This window comes from Mustela nivalis, assembly GCF_964662115.1.
Source record: "Mustela nivalis genome assembly, chromosome: 2".
NCBI classification, from domain to species: Eukaryota; Metazoa; Chordata; class Mammalia; order Carnivora; family Mustelidae; genus Mustela; species Mustela nivalis.
Window position 1 is genome coordinate 130,474,064 of NC_139021.1, and position 21,558 is coordinate 130,495,621.

Genomic DNA, 21,558 nt, shown 5'->3' on the forward strand with positions numbered 1-21,558 from the left:
CCAAGTCAAGCAATGACTCCAATACACCTGCATTTAAAGATAGGTGATCCCCTAATATTTAAGTCCCTAAATTGAATTTGTTTTAAAATACTGGAATTTCAAAAAATAAATAAATAAATAAAATACTGGAATTTCATATTGATATTTATACTGACTATATACTTAAGAACATAATCATATCATTTTTTAGGATAGCCAAACTAACTTAGGTTATGTTTTTAATGAAGTGCTTGAAATGTCCGAGGGGACATGCTGCAAGATTTCTTTTCCTTCGGTTCCCGTGGATCTTGGTCACGCCACATGAAGAATGAAGAGGTGGACCAGATGAAGAGTGGTGGGCAACAAAGCAAAGTTTATTGAGCAATAATACAGAGCTCCTGAAGAGGGAGGGGACCTAAGAGGGTTGCCACTAGAGTTTCTAAGTCTAGGGATTTTAGGAGCCTGTTGGCTCTGTTTTAATCTGTTTAACCTTCCAAGCACCTGTCACCCAATCAGGTTTTTGTCATCTACCTATCACATGGGAAAGGGTGGAGGGCTTCTTCCAGGGCAGTGTAACATCCTGTATTTTTATTTTTTTAATTCAATTAAATAATATATAGTGTATTATTAGTTTCAGAGGTAGAAGTCAGTGATTCATTAGTCTTATATAACACCTGGTGCTGATAACATCTCATGCCCTCCTTAATGCCTGTCACCCAGTTACTCTATCTTCTCAGCCTCCTCCCCCACAGAAACCCTCAGTTTGTTTCCTATGATTGAGTCTCTTATGGTTGGTCTCCCTTTCTGATTTTGTCTTGTTTTATTTTTTTCCTCTCTTCCCCTATGATCCTCTGTTTTGTTTCTTGAATTCCACATGTAAGTGAGATCATATGATTGTCTTTCTCTGATTGACTTATTTTGCTTAGCATAATACCCTCTAGTCCCATCCACGTCATTGCAAATGGTAAGATTTCATTTTTTGATGGCTGCATGATATTCCATTGTATATACATACCACAACTTTTTTACCTTCAACAGTCGATGGATATCTGGGCTCTTTCCACAGTTTGTCTATTGTAGACATTGCTGCTATAAACTTTGGGGGTGCATGTGCCCTTTTGGATCACTACATTTGAATTTTTCCCAGTAGTGCGATTGCTGGTGATGGGGTCCATGATCAAAGGAGCAAGACTGATACAAAGCGAAGGTCAAGCAAAGCTTTATTTCAGTTTTTGCACAGCCATGCCTTTTTCCTGCTGGTGAATTGTGGGTACTTATAGCAGGATATGAGTAATATAAACAGCACAAAAGAATATCTCCCTGGGGACGCCTGGGTGGCTCAGTTGGTTAAGCTGCTACCTTCCGCTCAGGTCATGATCCCAGTGTCCTGGGATCAATTCTACATCGGCCTCCTTGCTCAGCAGGAGCCAGCTTCTCTGTCTGCCTCTGCCTGCCACTCTGTCTGCCTGTGCTCACTCTGACAAATAAATAAATAAAATCTTAAAAAAAAAAAAAAGAATATCCCCCTGACGTATGTTTATTGAGATGGCTCCTAAAGGTGGGAGGAGCAAAAGTCAGCTAGCACAAACTTTCAGAGCTTTTAAAAAAAGTAATTAAAGAACATTGCTCCTGGTTCCCTACATTAGGAACTTTAGACTTACAGACATGGGTGAAAGTAGGTCATAAGTTAAAACTTTTGCATGTTAAAGGAAAACCAATTCCAACTACTCTATGGCCTACTTGGACTCTTATTCCCTCCATTCTGGAACCTTTACAATCCTCTGATTCAGAGAGCAATAATGAGTGTTCAGGAGAAACTAAAGAGGAACCTGAACATGCCATTCCAGAGGGAAAAGAAATTATAAAAGTCATCGTAAAGGAATATATAAAGGAGGAATCTCCTTCCTCCTCCTCCAATAACAACAAAAGGAGGAAACAGTTGCTAATGTGCCATAGCACATTACCTTGGGATATCAATATGTACCAGCAATCTTGCTTATCTATAATCTTCAACTCCTTTGTTGATTTTTGTCTTGTATCTAATAAATACAGGACTGAGGAGTTGTTCAGGGCGGCAGTCTTCTCAACTGCCAACCCCTGGTCCCTTCTCTTGCAGCTGACTTGTTCGTGCCTCATTCTTCTGTGCACCATCAGGAAGCGGCAGGCTGGCCAGTTTTCCCAACACCATTTGTTGAAGAGACCATCTTTTTTCCATTGGACATTCTTTCCTGCTTAGTCAAAGATTAGTTGACCATTGAGTTGAGGGCTTTCTGGGCTCTCTATTCTGTTCCATTGATCTATGTGTCTGTTTTTCTGCCTGTACCATACTGTCTTAATGATCACAGCTTTGTAAAAGAGCATGAAGTCCAGAACTGTGAGGCCACAACCTTTGTTTTTTTTTTTTTTTTTTTTCAACATTCCTCTGGCTACTTGGGGGTCTTTTCTGGTTCCATACAAATTTTAGGATTATTTGTCCCAGCTCTGTGAAAAAGGTTGATAGTATTTTGATAGGGTTTGCATTGAATGTGTTGACTGCTCTAGGTAGCATAGACATTTTAACAGTATTTGTTCTTCCAATCCATGAGCATGAAATGTTTTTCCATTTCTTTGTGTCTTCCTCAGTTACTTTCATGAGTGTTCTATAGTCTTCTGAGGACAGATCCTTTGCCTCTTTGGTTAAATTTATCCCTAGGTATCTTTGGGTTTGGGTGCAATTGTAAATGGGATGGACTCCTTAATTTCTCTTTCTGTCTCATTGTATAGAAATGCAACTGATTTCTGTGCATTGATTTTATAACCTGCCACTTTGTTGAAGTTCCTATATGAGTTCTAGCAACTTTGGAGTGGAGTCTTTTGGGTTTTCCAAATAGAGTACCATGTCATATGCGAAGAATGAGAATGTCACTTCTTTGCTGATTCAGATGCCTTTCATTTCTTTTTGTTGTCTGATTGCTGAGGCTAAGACTTCTAGTACTGTGTTGAACAATAGTGATGATAGTGGATGTCCCTGCTGTGTTCCTGACCTTAGAGGGAAAACTTTTGGTTTTTTTAGAATAATATTTGTTGTGAGCTTTTCATAGATGGCTTTTATGATATTGAGGTATGTAGCCCCTATGCCTACTCTGTGAAGTTTTCATTGAGAAAGGATGCTCTACTTTGTCAAATTCTTTTTCTGCATCTATTGAAAGGATCATGTGGTTCTTGTCCTTTCCTTTATTGATGTAGTATATCACATTGATCTGAGGATGTTGAACCATGCTTGCAGCCCAGGAATAAATCCCACTTGGTAATGGTAATAATCCTTTTTTTTTTTTTTAAGATTTTTACATTTATTTATTTGTCGGAGAGAGAGTGCAAGCAGGGGGAACACCAGGCTGAGCAGGCAAAGGGAGAAACAGGCTCTCCACTGACCAGGGAGCCAGATGTGGGCTGTGAGCCCAGGATCTGGGGATCACCACCTGAGCCAAAGGCAGACACTTAGCAGAATGAGCCACCCAGGCATCCCATGAACAATCCTTTTAATGTAGTGTTGAATCCTATTGGTTAATATTTTGGTGAGAATTTTTGCTTCCACATTCATCAGGGATATTGGACTGTAATTCTCCTTTTTGGTGGGATCTTCATCTGGTTTTGGGATCAATGTAATGCTGGCCTTCTAGAAAGAGTTTGGAAACCTTCCTTCCATTTCTGTTTTTTGAAACAGCTTCAGAAGAATAGGTATTTTTTTTTTTTAAATGCTTGGTAGAGGGTACCTGGGTGGCTCAGATGGTTAAGTGTCTGCCTTTGGCTCAGGTCATGATCCCAGGATCCTGGGATTGAGTCCCACATCAGGCTCCCTGTTCAGCAGGGAGCCTGTTTCTCACTCCTCCCTGCTCCCCCTGCTTGTGCTCTCTCACTCTCTGTCAAATAAATAAATAAAAATAAAATCGTTTTTTAAGATTTTATTTATCAGAGACAGAGACAGTGAGAGAGGGACCACGACCTGAGCCAAAGGCAGATGCCTAATGACTGAGCTACACAGGCACCCCTAAAAATAAAATCTTTAAATGTTTGGTAGAATTCCCCTGGGAAGCCATCCAGCCCTGGACTCTTGTTTGTTGGGAGATTTTTGATGAATACTTCAATTTTCTTGCTGGTTATGGGTCTGTTCAGGTTTTCTATTTTTTCCTACTTCAGTTTTGGTAGTTTATACATCTCTAGAGATGCATCTATTTCTTCCAGATTGCCTAATTTGTTGGCATATAGTTGCTCATAATATGTTCTTATAACTGTATTTTTTTTGGTGTTGGTTGTGAACGCTCCTCATTCATTCATGATTTTACTTATTTGGGTCCTTTTTTTTCTTTTTAATAAGTCTGGCCAGGGGTTTATCAATCTTATTGTTCTTTCAAAGAACCAGCTCCTAGTTTTGCTGATCTGTTCTACAGTTCCTTCAGTTTCTATTTCATTGATTTCTGCTCTAATCTTTATTCTCTTCTCCTGCTGAGTTTAGGCTTTATTTGCTGTTCTTCAGCTCCTTTAGGCATAAGTTTAGGTTGTGTATTTGAGACCTTTCTTGTTCCTTGAGAAAGGCCGGTATTGCTATATAATTCCCTCTTAGGACCCCTTTGCTGCATCCCAAAGGTTTTGAACAGTTGTGTTTTCATTTTCATTTGTTTCATGAAATTTTTTAGTTTGAGCCCTGCATAGAGCTGTCTGCTCAGTAGGGAGCCTGCTTCCTCCTCTCTCTTCCTCCTCTCTCTCTCTCTGCCTGCCTCACTGCCTACTTGTGATCTCTGTCAAATAAATAAAAATAAAATCTTTTAAAAAAGTGCATGAAGTTTCTAACACCTTAAGTACATAAAAATATTTTTCTAAAATGTATTATATAATTTGATTTTAATTTTTATTCTTGGTCAAAAAGTAGAGAAAGGAAGGGTTTTTTTATTTGTTCAGTTTAACCAATTGATGTCCCTGTTTCTACCCTATGGTGACAGAGTACGCTTAAGGTAGTGCTCACATTAACAATTTATTTTTCAAAAATTACTTTGCATTTCCATGGGGCACCTGGATGGCTCAGTCAGTTAAGCATCTGCCTTCATCTCAGGTCATGATCCCAGGATCCTGGGATCAAGTCCCACATCAAGCTCCCTGATCAGCAGGGAGTCTGCTTGCCCCTCTCCTGCCCCCTGCTCTCTCTATCTCAAATAAATAAATAAAATCTTTTAAAAATTAAAAAAAAATACTTTGTATTTCTTAAATGTCAGGCATATGCTAGACTTTGGGGATAAAACGATAAATAAGTCACTGTCTTTCAAAGAATTCTCAACCAGTGGGGAGACCAACATAAAAACTATAATGTGAAAGTAATATAGATAAAATGCTTAGGAACACAATAAGAGAGCTATAACTCTGCCCAGGAAACAGTGAGAGGGATCTCCAGAGATGAATTAACATTTGAGTTAGTCCAAAAATACACACAAAAAGTGTTCAGCAGTTCCAGAAGGTGGGAACAGCATCTTAGGCACAGTGCATGGATTGATGTCAGAGCAAACAAATTTGATACAGAAATAAGAGAGGGGAAAGGGCACCTGGGTGGCTCAGTCATTAAGCATCTCCCTTCGGCTCAGGTCATGATCCTAGGGACTGGATCAAGCCTTGCATCAGGCTCCCTGCTCCTCAGGAAGCCTGCTTATCCCTCTCCCATTCTCCCCACTTGTGTTCCCTCTCTCACTGTGTCTCTCTGTCAAATAAAAAAAAATTTTTTTTAAAGAAAAGAAAAGAAATAGAGAGGAGAGAGGATAGGAGAGATCTATGAGATGATACTTTAAAGATCTCCTGGACCCAATGTCTACAATTTGATCTTCATCTTTGTAGGTTCAGAAATCCAAAGTTCAGTTCAACAGCACTATGTGTCAGGCTCCAGTGCCAGACACCCAGGGAGAGGAGAGAGGCTCATGAGTGAGTTAGAGCCCTCTATCCCAAGCTTCTAATCTTTTTTCTGAGGATGTCTCTTTTCTACTTCCTACCCTCCCCCTGCAATTAATTTTTATTTCTTTTCTGTAAGGAAAAAGCAGCGTAACCTCCCACTAAATTACTGAGAGAAAATGTGAGGCAGATGAAGTTTAAGCAGCTTGCCTTTCTTTCCCCAATAAATGGGCTTGCACAAATTCTGGCATCCTGGGTAACCTAAATGACTGTGCCTGAGGTGCAGCTACCAGGCAGGGTGTTTTTCAAATGACCAAAATAATTAAAGATTTTCTTCTCCAGTTTTACTCACATTCCATTAGACCCCTAAACTATTACAAGATTTCTTTTCCTTTGATGCCCGTGGTTTTTGGTCACATTGCTTTGAAGAATGAATAGGTAGACCAGACAGATCGATAGGCGGCAAAACGAAGTTTACTGGGTGAACATACAGAGCTCCCAAAGAGGGAGAGGACCTGAGAGAAACTGTCTCTCTCTCACTTAGAAACTGTCGTTTCTAAGTCTAAGGGTTTTTATGAGTTTGCTGGCGGGCTGTTTTAATATGTTAACCCTCCAAGAGCCTGTCACCAAGTCTGGTTTTTATCATTTGCATATCATGTGGGAAAGGGTGAAAGGGTCCTTTCAGGGTGGTGTAACATCCTTTTAAGGGTGGTTTCCTCTTAGGGCGGGAGCCCCCCCCCCCCTTACCTCTGCCTGTTTTCTTGCAACTATCCTTCATTAAAACAAATCTGCTCTTTAATAGAAATCAATCACCGCCAGAAGGTATAATGATTTCTCAACTACTTGTATCTCTTATTTTTTTAAAGTTAGTTTTTGGTCATCAATTTAGTATATGAATATGATCTCCTTATAAAAAATAAGTTTGGGGCACCTGGGTGGCTCAGTCAGGTTAAGCATCTGCCTTCGGCTCAGGTCATGATCCCAGGGTCCTAGAATCGAGCCCTGCATCAGGCTCCTTGCTCCACAGGAAGCCTGCTTCTCCCTCTTCCTCTCCCCTGCTTGTATTCCCTTTCTCGCTGTCTCTCTCTTTTTCTTATTTATTTAAATAAATAAAATCTTATAAAAAAAAAAAAGTTAGTCCAGAAAAAACAGAAATCCCACTTGACAATTCCCTGTCAAATAACTTGTTCAATTCCCTTGTTCAAATAACTTAGTCATTAAACCTGCCCATGGGTGTGTCTGGGAACACTAATGCTTATTCATCCCTCTGTAATACTCTTAGTTTGTTTACAGTCTCCTGTGGCTACAAACAACAGAAAGTTGATTCCTGTTATTCCCCAGCTGTTAGTACAAAAGAGCCTACTTAGCTTTTGCTATGACTGCTGCCTCAAAACTAGGCTACTCATTAGTAAATACCAGTTTAGTTTTTTGAAAATATAAATACTTAAAAGTAGAGTATAGCATTCAACGTGTACATGAACTCCGTCTACTTTATTAGCTGGTAAAAAGGAAATAACTATAAAAAAGAATTACAATGATAAGTAAAATAAGTTTTACATCAAAATTTGGAAGAAATGTATGTTTAAATTAGTTTTATCTAGCTACACGGAATCTCTTTCTCTCTCTATGGCACTCTCTTACTTTGTGTTTACTCTTACGCATATTTTCTAGACTTGGTGGAGCTCTGGAACACTGCCTTTCTTAAAATATTAGCTTGGCTTTGTTAAAACAATAGCCTGGTTTGGAATTCCTCAACTACTTTTATGTTCAAACACCAACTATTCTGTAATTTTTCACTTTTTCTGTTGATTTATGGTTCTCATAATCATGACTTACTATTTATCAGACACACCACACACACACACACACACACACACACATATATATTTTTTAGATTTATTTTAGGGGCACCTGGGTGGCTCAGTCATTAGGCATCTGCCTTCAGCTCAGGTCATGCCTCAGGGTCCTGGGATGAAGCCCTGCACACATCAGGATCTCTGCTCAGCAGGAAGCCTGCTTCTCCCTCTCCCACTGCCCCTGCTTGTGCTCCCTCTCTCACGTGTGTCTCTCTGTCAAATAAATAAAATCTGTTAAAAATAAATAAATATACATAGATTTATTTTAGAGAAAGAGTGTGTGTGTGAGGAGGGGAAGGGGCAGAGGAAGAGGGAGAGAAAGAATCTCAAGCAGACTCCCAGCTGAGTGGGGACCCCTGACACAGTGCTCAACCTCAGAACCCTGAGATCATGACCTGAGCTGAAACCAAGAGTCTGATGTTTAACAGACTGAGCCACCCAGGTGCCCTATCAACCAAAATTTTAAAAAATACTTTGACTATTTGGGGTGTCTGGATGGCTCAGTTGGTTATTAAGTGTCTGACTTTGGCTCAGGTCATGATCCCAGGGTCCCGGGATGAAGACCCACACTGGGCTCTCTGCTTCTGCCTCTGCCTGCGCTCCCTATGCTTGTGCTCTCGCTCCCTCGCTCTCTATCAAAAAAAAAAAAAAAAAAAAAAAAAATACTGGGCCCCTGGGTGGCTCAGTCTGTTAAGTGTCTGCCTTCAGCTCAGGTAGTGATCCCAGGATTCTAGGATCGAGTCCCACATCAGGGAGCTTGCTTCTCCCTCTACTTGCTGCTCTTCCTGCTCATTCACTCTCTCTCTCTCTCTCTATCTGATAAATAAAAATTAATAAAGTCTTTTAAAAAATTAGTTAATTTAAAAAATACTTGGACTACTTGAAATTAAGACCCACATTTTTGCCCCCTAAGAAGTTCAAGGAGTTAGAATGGACTGCAGAAAATAAACTATGACCTGATGTTATGATTCTAAGTAATAAAAACATGATTCAGTATTTTGTTTGCAGTAATAAAACTCTCAACAGATGCCAAAATTGCTTAGGCTCTTTCTATTGCTCTATAAAGAAGCTATATTTGACTACTCAACTATATTGCATATTTATATTTTGAATTGTGAATTTTTAAGTAGTCACATAGTTAAAGATTCATCAATCTTTTTGTAAAGCACAGGTGAAGTTTTGCTCTATCTTGCAATTAATGGTAAAAGTGAGTCTACAGTCTTTAAAGAAAAAATACTATCTCTATATCTACTACTTGGGTTTAACTTGAGCAACGGTGGGAAATAGTGAGTTTTTTAATGTTATGGGTCTTAGGGATAAGCAAACAAAATAATTCTTAAAATTCTGTAGCCTTCTTTATTTATATATATCCTTCTGTTCTTTTTATGGATACTTGCAAATGCATGCTTACATTCGGTCCCAGGTTTTGGCACCAAACAAACCAGTGCATGCTTACAAGAAATATACATATAGGGCACCTGCGTGGCTCAGTGGGTTAAGCCTCTGCCTTCAGCTCAGGTCATGATCTTGTAGTCCTGGGATCGAGTCCCACTGGGCTCTTTGCTTGGCAGGGAGCCTGCTTCCTCCTCTCTCTCTGCCTGCCTCTCTGCCTACTTGTGATCTCTTGTCTGTCAAATAAATAAATAAAATCTTTTTTAAGGGCGCCTGGGTGGCTCAGTGGGTTAAGCCGCTGCCTTCGGCTCAGGTCATGATCTCGGGGTCCTGAGATCGAGTCCCGCATCGGGCTCTCTGCTCAGCAGGGAGCCTGCTTCCCTCTCTCTCTCTCTCTCTGCCTGCCTCTCCATCTACTTGTGATTTCTCTCTGTCAAATAAATAAATAAAATCTTAAAAAAAAAAAATCTTTTTAAAAAAAAAAAAGAACTTTTAGAGAAGAATTTTTCTCTAAAAAAAAGAAATATACATATGTTTTTTATATATATTAATATGTATGAAATAGCATATGTGCAAATTCATATATGTAGTATAGTAGATACAAAATATGTAGTTAACACAAAAGAAAGCAGTAATGAAGGAATATAGAAACAATAAAGACATAAGACATGTTGAAAACAAATAGGAAATGGCAGACTTAAAACCTACTTTATCAGTAACTATATCAAATGTAAATGGAATAAACTCTCTAACCAAAAAGCAGAGATCAGCAGAATTGATTTTTTTAATGTCTAACTATGATTTCTCTGAGAGACACACTTTAAATTTGTAGACATAAATAGGTTGAAAGTAAAAAAAATGGGAAAGATATGCCACATAAAAGGTAAACAAAATGAAGCTGAAGTGACTACTAATACCAGACAAAATAGACTTTGTTTTTTTTTTTTAATATTTTATTTATTTGACAGAGAGAGACACAGCGAGACAGGGAACACAGGCAGGGGGAGTAGGAAAGGGAGAAGCAGGCTCCCCACTGACCAGGGAGCCTGATGTGGGGCTAGATGCCAGAACCCTGGGATCATGACCCAAGCTGAAGGCAGACACTTGACGAGTGACCCACTCAGGCGCTCTGACAAAAGACTTTAAAGACAAAAGTTGTTGCTAGAAACAAAGACATTTTATAATGATAAAAGGATCAGTTCATTAGGACTATATAATAATTACAAACATATGTGCACCTAACAATAGAACCCCAAAACATTTGAAGCAAAATCTGGCAGAATCAAAGAAATAGACAATTTAATAATAAGAGTTGGAGATTTCACAGCCTACTTTCAGTAACAGAACAACTAGACAGAAGATCAGGAAAGAAACAGAAGACTTTAATAACACTGTAACCAACTAGCCCTAACAGACATCTGTACAACATCTCCCAATAGAAGTAAACAATATGTTCTTCTCAAGTGCACATGGAACAGTCTCCAAAATAGATTATATGTTAGGCCATAAAACAAGTCCCTGTAAATTTTTTTTAGGTTTATTAAGTCCCAGTAAATTTAAATACTTGGAATCATAAAAAGTATGTCCTTTAAGAACAATGGAATGAAATTACATATCAACAACAAAAGGAAAAGGAAGTTTGGGGAAATGTGAAAATTAAACAATATTCCTCGATAATAAAAGGAACTGAAGCTTCATGGAAAAATGGCTGATTGTACAGCCAGGACAAAGAAATACCAGATGATACTACTTCAGCCAGGTGACCATGGCTAACATTATCACTGATAAGTCATGTTGATTTTCTTCTTGCTGCTTCCCCTGCTTGTGCTCTGTCAAATAAATAAATAAAATCTTTTTTAAAAAGTCCATTTCCCAGTTACCCATAACCCCCCAATTTCCATTAACAGCAACTTTATCTGCCTATACTAAAAAAACAGCACTACATTACATGTGACATATTACTTATTCTATCCAGAGGTGATACTTGGTATTCATATGAGTTCACAGATTTCCCTGAAATAATTTGCTGTCCCCCAACACAGTGCATAGGACACCATACTTCCCAAAAAATTCTATTAAATTCACTGTTGAAATGTATTTATCAATAATGAGCCAGATTTACTAACATGATACACATCCATGAAAGAGGATGGGACTAGAATTATCATTTCAATTACTAATATCTACCTTACACAACAACCTAACCACCCATTTTAGAGATTTAAAAACAGGTTCAGAAAAGTTAAATGCCTCAGAATCAAGCAGCTGGTAGGGAAGTGTCAAAGCTGGGATTGGAACCAAGACATGTCTGAATCTTTGATTATGAAGATAATTCTGTTTTGCCATTGATTTTCTTTGTAAACTTGGAAGCATTAATTTATCTTTTGGTTCTTCTATTTCTTGGTCCATAAAATAATAATGTTCCTAGACTATACTGAAAATTAGTGCTTGCATGGCTCTGGCAGTTAAGCATCTGACTCTTGATCTCAGCTCAGGTTTCCATCGAAGGGTCATGAGTTCAAGCTCCTACTTAAAAAAAAAGAAAAGTTACTTAAAATGCTCTACCCACAATATAACCATCATTGTTTGTACACCGAGAGACATAGGTATATATATAATGAAAACTATATTTCTATTTACCCCTCAGAAACTTAAGATCAATGGGAAACAGTCTGATACTCTTATTATCTGTCCTGCTTCTAAGTTATTAATGTGCTTCTGACACATTAAAAGCTGTACAATAATCTGATTTAAACTCCTAAGTAGCTATCTTTTGTACCTGTTGTCCCTGTTCTTCACAACAATCCACTACAACAAAAAGAATGCTCAATACTTCTGATTATTTTTAAAAATCAGAGAAAGTATGTTAGGTGTTTTCTTCCTTTAAGGTTTCCATTTGTTTACTTATTGTATAATAATTAAAATTGGAAGAGACCTTTTGGTTTCCCGAATTCCAGAATGGACACTTTGATGACTGAAACAAAACAGTATCAAGAATGTAAGCTGTGTAATTAAGCCTTGCCTTGAGAAATTTTGAATCATGACAAGGAAGATCACTCCTGTCTAAAGATAGTAGATAAATATGAAAAAGCATTTCACAAACTACTCAGTAAGGCAGATTTAGTGTTAAAAAAGCATCAACTAATTAAACATACTCCTAGAAACTTATTTGTGGGTTTTGCTACCTTTTTTTTAGCTTATTTGCTTTCCATAATGGCAAAAAGATTATGTTAATCCAGTTTTTGTTATTTTAGAATGCCATTGGGGTCATGCAAACAACTATCTTAATTTTTAGTGAATATGCCTTCTCTCTCCCAGAAGGGTGCATGGTCTTTCCATTTCTCTTTCTTTCTCTTTCTCTGGGCTCTGCATGGAATTTTCCTCTCCTCTTCATCCTGATGGTGTAATACATAATCACATGTTCGTTTTCTTGTTTTCCTCTTAGTGTTGTGGGTACTTCCATTTCCTTCTCCTTTTTCATCTTTTCTCTCATTATGGCCTCTAACAAGATCCTCTCCACAGAACCTCTAATCTCTACGCTAACAGGAAAGCACTGAAGCACTGAAATAACAGAAAGGAAGACAAAGAAAACAAAATCCTGAAAGCAGCTGGGAGCCCTCAGTTCTAACTATCTCTATGGAAACAATTCCACAGAGATCAATCTGGAAACAATTCTGTAGGGATCACTGGAGCGGTGGTGAACCAATCTCACCAAGACTTACAGAATACAATTTGCAAATGGGAATAGTTGATAGACTTTTTTTGGTGGGGGCGGGGGAAGCAGTAAAATAGGAAGTCAAATAAAAATTAGATTTGCCCTAGGGTGCCTGTCTGGCTCAGTTGGTAGAGCATGAGACTCTTCATCTCTGGGATGTGGGTTCAAGCCCACATTGGGTATAGAGATTACTTAAAACAAATAAATAAAAACAAAAATCATTTTTAAAAAAAGACTAGGTTTGCCCCAAAATTAGTGTACATTTTTTTAAAAAATTCAAAGCCTTTTACTTGCTGTAATAATAAAAAAGCAATGGAATGAATGTACTAATTTCAAGTCCTTCCTAAGCATTCACACGCAAACAGCAGAGTGCCTGATATAAGGGAGTTGCGGCCAAAACGCAAAGAAAACATAGAATGATTCTAGGATTGTGGCCTGTAATCATACAAATTACGTGGAAAGAATGCCAAACTCAATCAGGCACTTAAATACATTGTTTGAATTCAGGCAAGGGGTGAAAGGGATTACAGAATTCCATCTACTAAATCAGGTTGAAAGACTGAAAGAGTAAAATAGTGATGTAACTTGTACCCAGGGAAGAACTCCATCTAAGGTGTGGTAGCCTGGACTCTTAATAATATAGCAAAATTTTTTAACTGTGGAGAGGGGCTCAAGGTGTCAGTGACACCAGGACATCAAATTTCAGACCTGTTCAAAAGTCTCCAGCCAATGAACCATTAACTGCAGTTCTTCCCCTTAGTTGATAATGTTTGTTAGGGGAAGTAACTTCAATTTGCCTAAAATGATGCTTGTTCCTTGAATGGATAGTTAAGTTCCATGCAACACCAAGAAGGTCCAGAGTGCTTTAAGACATTAGGCCCTTGAGTAAAACCATTTAGATTCAAATTCTAGCTTCTTCACTAGGTGAGTGACCCTTAAAAAAAAAAAAAAGATTTTATGTACTTATTTGAGAGAGACAGAGAGAGAGAGAGCAAGCAGGAGAAGGGGAAAGGGGCAGAGGGAAAGAAAGATTCCCCACTGAGTAGGAAGCCCACTGGCTGCAGGACTCAATCCCAGGACCCTGGGATCATGACCTCAGCCAAAGGCAGATGCTTAACCAACTGAATCACCCACTAGGTGTGTGATCTTAAACGAGTTTTCGTACTTCTCAAACTCTGGTATCTCACTGTAAAATGGGGACAATAATAATAATTATCCTTTAGGATTATAAGGAATCAGTGGATTGAGCACAGCACTAGCTCAAGTAAACTTTTTTTTTTTTAAGATTTTATTTTTTTATTTGACAGAAATCACAAGCAGGCAGAGAGGGAAGCAAAGGCGTGGGGGAAGCAGGCTCCCCTCTGAGCAGAGAGCCAATACAGGGCTCCATCCCAGAACCCTGGGATCATGACCTGAGCAGAAAGCAGAGGCTTTAATCCACTGAGCCACCCAGGCGCTCCACAAGCAAACTCTTAATAAATATGGACCATAATGTTACATTATCAGGTTTTGTTTTTGTGTCTTGTAATGATGACCACACTGTTCCATCCCCTTTAACCTAAGAAGTATTTTGAGGGAGTGGGGTGAAGAATAGCATAGGGCACTATGACCTAGCCAATTCTTACTGTCCCACACTTGTCTAAAGCAGATTTGAAGGTGAATTAAACCATGACATGGAAATGGCCATTACATGCGGGTAACTGGTGGAGGTAACTGCCTCCACCATACACATTTGAGATCTCATGAGGTAAAAAAATTATTCAAGCTTCTCCACTGCTAACACCGCTTATACACCCCTCATTCCACCCTAAGGGCTTCCCAACATCTGCAGTACAAGGTACCAGGTCTTTGGCTGGATATTAAAGGCCTGCAACAGAGTTTGGTCCACATTTCCAGCCTACAAGGAACATCCCTGTGTTCAAATTCATTTCTTTCCCTCCCTTGCACTTCATAATGTTTCCTACATTAGCACTTCACCTTGCATTGATCTCTTTACCAGGACCACCCTGCATCCTCCCCAAAGAAATATGGCTTGCATTTTTTTTTTAATTAAAAAAAAGTCGTAAGGTGTCCCTAAGGACCCTGGGGGTAGGCCAGCATAACCCCAAAGTATTAGGTATCACTTGTACACGCAATTGTCAAGAATGCAAAGCCCTATTTAGAAAACAACCCGAGGGACGCCTGGGTGGCTCAGTTGGTTGGACAACTGCCTTCGGCTCAGGTCATGATCTCGGAGTCCCTGGATCGAGTCCCGCATCGGGCTCCCAGCTCCACAGGGAGTCTGCTTCTCTCTGCCCTTCTCCTCACTCATGCTCTCTCTCCCTGTCTCTCTCTCAAATAAATAAATAAAATCTTTAAAAGAAAGAAAGAAAACAACCCAAATTCCTCAGTCATGAGTGCCTGATTTGTCACTGAGGTTATAAAGAGATGAAACTAACAAACAAAAATGAACAAATGAGTTCAGTAGGGAGAACAAACTGATGGCTGCAGAGGGAATGGGTGAAATAGATATAAGGGATTAGGAGGTACAAAATTGGTTATAAAGTAAGTAAGTCACAGAGATGAAAAGCCCAGAATTGGGAATATAGTCAATAGTATATAATAATGTTATATGGTAACAGATGGTGACTACACTTTTCTTAATGAGCACTAAGAAAGAGTTGTCCAATCAATGTTGTCTGCCTAAAACTAATCGAACACTGTATGTTAATTATACTTCATTAAAATCAGAAGGAGAGATGAAAAAGGAAGGCACAAGGAGAAAGTGAGTACTTTCTCTTGGGACTATCAGAGGAAATCTGAAATCAAGAGGACTCAGGGAAGGAGACCCGCTGGTGGGGAGTGGGGTGAGGCCGGTTGCCTTAGTGTCAGGGCAGAGAAGAGGAGCCCCAGGCCAAGAGCCAAAATGGGGGTCTGGTGGACACTTTATCTTCGCAGGAGTAAAACACTTATTTTACTGCATAACGCAAACCTGACAAGAAAAGCCCTCCTTCGCATTTGGCCGCCGAACCACGTGGCATCCCTTCTCTACCGGTGACGCTGGGGTAAGGGTGGGGCCTCTACGGAATTTGTTCTTGGTGCGGACAGAGAATCGAACTTCTCCGAACCGCTTCAACACACGCACACAATTGCTGCCACTTCACATCCTTCCAGAGTGGGCAGAAAGGTAAGCTCTAGGCATTTAACAGTCTTACAGTAATCCGCGTCTTTTTCTAACTGGACGAGCTCGACTACTTTCCACTCCTACCCCAACAAACAGGACAACCCATTAGCACGCAAGCGCATTTCTTGCCGTAGCGCCAACGCGGGATCGGATCTCTTATCTCGCGAGAGTGGGCCGGCCAGTCTTCGTTGCTCTCGCCCCACCCCCTCCTTCTCGCTCGCTCTCTCCCATCCCCCCAAGCCAGTCTCTCTGCTGCGCAGCTCCCTTAGCGGTTGCCGCTGCCGGAGACGGTTGGAAGAACCGTTGTGGCGAGCGCTACACGAGGCGAGCGACTTCTTCCTCTTCCCGACCGACCCCGCGAGTACCGGAGTCGGCGTTACTGTCGCTCGACAGGGTATCTGAAGTAAAAGGGGGTAGGTTGGGCTGGTAGTGTCGAGAGCGGAGTCGGGAGAAGGACGAAAGAGAGACTGGGAGGGGGTGGGGTGTGTGGGGGGGAAGTGTGGAGGTCGCCGCTCGGAGTCGGCCAGACTGCGTCTCCCAGGCGATCTCCCACTTCAGGGAGGGCGGCCTGCCGTGGGGAGGACTTGCTCGGGTGAAATTCAGTGAACGAAACTGAGGACCGGAGTGGGGGTCATCCAGCATTTCCCCTCTTTCCCTGCTGGTTTGGCCGCCGCCATTTTGGGTACGGTGGCGCGGCCACCTCGGCTTCCCGCCCTTCCCCTCTCTTAATACTTTTTGCCCTTCAGCTTCCGAAAACTGATTTAGAAGGCCGGGGGGGAGGTCAGAGCACCCCGGAAGGGATGAGGGTGGGGAACGAAGCGAGCAGGGAAAGGCTGGGCACTTGGGTGGGGGAGGTCCTGGGCTGGCGGGCGCGCTCCCGATGGAAATGGCGCCGGATGGGCCTGGCCTCCCACCGCGGCCTCCCTTCCTCCGCAGTCTCTGCTGGGCTACCGGGGCTGGCGGGACTGCGAGTGACTTCTGACGCAGATTCCCAAGATGAGAGAGGCTGGAGCTGGGGGAGGAAAGCCAATGGCGACGAAGGCGCTCAACTCCCAAATCCAGGACAAAGGAGGCAGACGGCCTCCTTTGTAATTCCGCCGCCCGGTGGCGAAGGTTTTAAAGCCAGGCTTGGCTGCCGGACGGAGAGATGGGGATGAGGGGGGGAAAGGGGCGTACTCTCCTTAGCTCTCTGGTCTCTAGGGCCGCTAGATAAACGAAAGTCTCCGGGGAGGAATAAAGGACGCTTAGCCGGCCCTTATATTCCAGATTTGGAACTTCGAAAAAGAGTACGTACTCATTTTCCAAAGGGTGGTTTGTTTGTTTTTCCTTCTTCTCACATTTATCTTAAACACTTGGTGGGTAATTGTTTTGTAAGCAGTAAAGCGGGTGACTTATCAAATAGGAATGTGAAATGGGCATATTTCAAATAGGTCGTTTAGGACTAGTTAACTGTGTTAGAGCTTTCTGAACTTTTGGGTGGGGGTGGGTGGTTTAGCAATGGTTTTGTGTAGTTTGGCACATACTCGGTTATAATTTAAGTAGGAGTTTTACCTTTGGGAAACAGTTGTTAAAACACAGTCAGCGATGGCATAAGTTTGTGTAGCAGTTGAGTTACTGACTTTTCAATATTAAATCTCCAAAGGTTACATGTTGTGCAAAGAGGGCGGTGGAAGAAAAATATATAAAAATACAGTTAGCGTTTATTTTCCTTTCGGTAGCTAAGCATGTTTTTTTATTTACTATAGGACTGTGGTAATATTTTGACCCAGAAAATAAGCCTACATAACAAAAAGAAAGTCCAGTCATGTTGTGTGATGATTTTTGGTCCTTAGAACACAGGAGAACTGGGTCTGTAATTTTCCTTGAGAAGGTACAAAGTGACAGGTAGCCTGAGAATAAGCTTCCAATAATAGCTGAATCCCTACAGGAACTCTGTTTTTTCAGCCTTTAAAAAAAAAAAAAAATCTCGTATTATTTAAGACGGTCTGGTTTGTGGTAGCATTTGGAAAAGCCCAGTTTCCTGTAAAATAGTACATGATAAAACCGCTTTCCTAATTGGATTACCCTAGAAACCTTTTTTTCTGCCCTCTTTCTGCATCATCATCTGGAATCTGGAAATCCATCTGGTTGCTGATTGCCTTTATATTTTTAATAATCATGTGGGGTTTTTTGGTGTTCTTATTTTGGTAAATAAGTGGCTGAGCTGCAGTAGGTGATGGTAACTTTGTTTTAGAAGAGAACTCCTTTATAATTTTAGACTTCACCTCATTTTAGGTATTAGTGGTGTGTCTACTTTTTCTACTGAAAATTAAGGAGCAAGCACACTGGAAAGAGAAAATGATGTAAATTTTTCATTTTAGTTAGACATATCACCACTTTTTGCCAAATTCCGAAGTTCATTTTCATTTTTTTAGGACCAGTGGGGTACCATTTATTAAGTTATTTATTGGTGCATCACACCCTAACTACATATTATACTTAAGAAGATAGTCTGTGCCTCTGTGTTACAAAGGAATTTGATGTTTCATTTGATTTTTGTTAAGAGGTGCTTAGCAGCTTTGAGATACAGTTCACAGACCATAAACTTCATCCATTTAAAATCCTACATACGTGGACTTTTGTGACTGGCTTCTTTCACTTAGCATAACTTTTAGGAAATTTTAGTTCTGTTCAGAATTGACTACAGTTATCCTAGTTCAACTGCTGGTATTTTTAATTGGTGCTAACACTTGGCGTCTTAAAACAATTGAGATAGTCATGACGATGTTGAAAAGAAAGGTTGAAATGGATTATCCTGAATAATTAGTAAACTCTGGGTAGTTCCTAGACAGCTTTATTAACATATTAGAGCAGATGATCTTTTTGTATGCCTTCAGAGTTTGTCTTGGTTTTCTTGAAGTAGAATTCTACAATCAAATTTTGAGTTTTGAAGAAGTGTAGTGTGGCTTTATGTTTTGTGCTCTTAAATGCCTGTGGGGTGGAGAGAATCTGGTTAATTTCTCATCAACTTAAAATTGCGTTAACAGTATAGTGTGTGTGGTTTTTTTTATAGACTTAATACTTTGTTTATAAGTGTCTTTGGTATGGACTGATCCAAAAATCAAAACTAGTTTGCTTGCTTAGTGTTTCTTGGAAAGGGCTAAATTTTGTAGTAAAGTTAATTTCCATCCTTTTTTGTGGTTTTTTTTTCCCCAGTGTCTTTACATTGTAGAAAGAAATGGGCTAAATGATAAAAAGTATCACATTAAGGTCTTTTCACAACAGATTGGTTTTGTTAAATACTTAATATTTTCCGGGAGGAAGTAACATGTGATGTTACCTCCTCTCCATTTACTGTTCTATTCTTGAATTGTCCTTAATAAGAGAGTTTTTGTTTTGTTTTGTTTTGTTTGTTTGGCTTTTTTTTTTTTTTTAAAGCCAAACCCAAACTGATTGAGGGTCTACTTGTTTCGAAACTACTCCAGAACAGTATTTTTTTTTAATCTAGCTAACACGTGCTGTAGTAAACATTGCCCCCTGCCCCACCCAAATCCTAAGGAGTCTTGAATCCTTAAGCCTGTGTTTACTTTGGAAGCCACTTGTACCTATCCTTACTTGCTTTCAAGACTCAGGATACTTTTCCATCCTTTTAAGGTTCATTTATTTATTTTGTGGTCTATTGCAGTAATTTTACAGGAGGGGCCCTTAAAATCCAATAGCAGTGGCTGTTACTGACTGATTACCATGTTGTAGACTGAGCATTTTAGGTCTTAAAACAGTCTGGAGAGGTACGGGCACCACTGCTGTATTTTAGAGCTGAACATAGAGGTTAAGTTTGCTTTAATCAGTCAGTGAGTGGCAGAATAGGGATTCAAAACCAGATTCTCTTTCTCAAAAAAAATTAATATGTTGTTTAGGTGCTGAAAATCAGTTGTAACGTCTGATAACAAAAATCATAGCCATCCCACTTTGGATTTCTATGTCTAGAGTGACTCTCGGGACTTTTAAAAAGCAAAACAAGTATGAAAGTTGATTTAAATGCAGAGGTATTTGATTAATAAGCACATTTAGAAAATTTCAACATTAGGCTATTTTGAATGCACGTATTCTGGGAAAAAAAATTTTTACTCTTTGCAGATGCTCCTTCTAACAGTTGGACCGATATAATTAGATGGTGTGAAATCAAATATTAGTGAACACTGATATGAAATTATCTTGAAGCATAAAGGAATCAAGTGAACAAATTGTTTTGTTTACAGGGGAGGAGGTGGTGAGGGAAAGGTTTGAAATACTCAGGTGAGTAGGATTCCTACAGCTGCTTAGTGAAATTTGTAAGGTCTGGTAAGTTTTTGCAGCTGAAGGACTTCTGCGTTAGCCTCTTTGAAGTGTTGTGGAATTCTAAAAGAAAGGATTGTTGTTGTCTTTTGGGAAGGGAACTGGGTGTGGATGGGTTCTTTCTGGAGGGTTAGGAGGGCTTTTCACTGTACCCTAAAATACTTCTTGAATGTGAATGTATTACGTATTTTAAAATTTGTGTTTAAATGTAAAGCAGTGAGTGAACTGGTTTTGAATGTACTATCTCCAATAACTTCCCAATAGGTGGCTTCAAAAAACACCCATACTGTTGCAAAGCATTCACTTTTGGGTGGAATTTTACCTCAATTTTAAAACTCACCTAATTAACTCACTTTAAAACTGGCTTTTGAGGAGTGTTGAGATTTCGTTAAAACAGAGTTGAGAATTTTTCCTCCTTCAAAAACAATTTTATGTGTTCAGAACTAAAAGTGCATCTAAAAAGACTTTTTATAATGCCATTTTTCTAACATCAAAAAAAGTACTCTCTGAACTTCTGACTTAGGCTCTTTCTGTGAATGGACATTGGTGCAGTGTGCAGCTTTGGAGTGATTAAGTTTTTTAGAGTTTACATAACTCAGATGAATAATAAGTAAAACCTGGAGAAATGTGAATGAAAATTAGATGAGAGAAAGGCTAGAGTTGATACAGATGACAGAGTCAGGAAATAGGGAGAATCTGAAGACTGATACTGGAATTGTGTAAATTTTCTTAAGATTGGGCATTACATAAAATTTGGTCCTTTGCAATTGGGTACTTTTTGGAGAGAAGGGTCAGGTATCACTGACTTTTCCCAGTCTTTGCCTACCCCAAAGTGGGAAGGTGTCATGTTGCTGAACCGTGGCATTGTCAACAAGCCATATGTTACATTTCCTGTTGTGCACCACTGAGTGGTGTTTCTTCAGTACCTGTAGCAAGAGTATATTTTGATTGACTGCTTTATGTGCTTGTTTATTTTTTATAGCATTTAAATCAAACGTTATTGAGATGGATTGGGTTATGAAACATAATGGTCCAAATGACGCTAGTGATGGGACAGTACGACTTCGTGGACTGCCATTTGGTTGCAGCAAAGAGGAAATAGTTCAGTTCTTTCAAGGTACCTCTAGTATTAGTCAAAGTTTAGTAGTATTTTAATTTTATATTTTTATTGTATTACTCAGTTTTTAATTTGTAAGACCCATTTGTTTTGGGGACTTTTTGAGTATGATATC

General features: G+C 39.7%; 1 protein-coding gene across 15 annotated transcripts in view; it reads left to right on the plus strand.

Moving 5' to 3' along the window:
• HNRNPH3 (heterogeneous nuclear ribonucleoprotein H3) overlaps positions 1-21,558 on the plus strand; it is a 39,131-nt gene that overhangs the window by 12,315 nt on the left and 5,258 nt on the right. For 4 of the 15 annotated variants that reach the window (XM_082714912.1, XM_082714916.1, XM_082714905.1 and 1 more), the window contains exons 1-2: positions 17,127-17,298; positions 21,309-21,443. In XM_082714912.1, the coding sequence (XP_082571038.1) occupies positions 21,332-21,443 (112 nt within the window). In that variant the 5' untranslated portion in view covers positions 17,127-17,298; positions 21,309-21,331. Of the gene's footprint in view, positions 1-15,786; positions 16,016-16,267; positions 16,426-17,126; positions 17,299-21,308; positions 21,444-21,558 lie in introns of those variants that run through there. The other 11 variants (XM_082714904.1, XM_082714914.1, XM_082714906.1 and 8 more) reach the window with 8 other exon arrangements.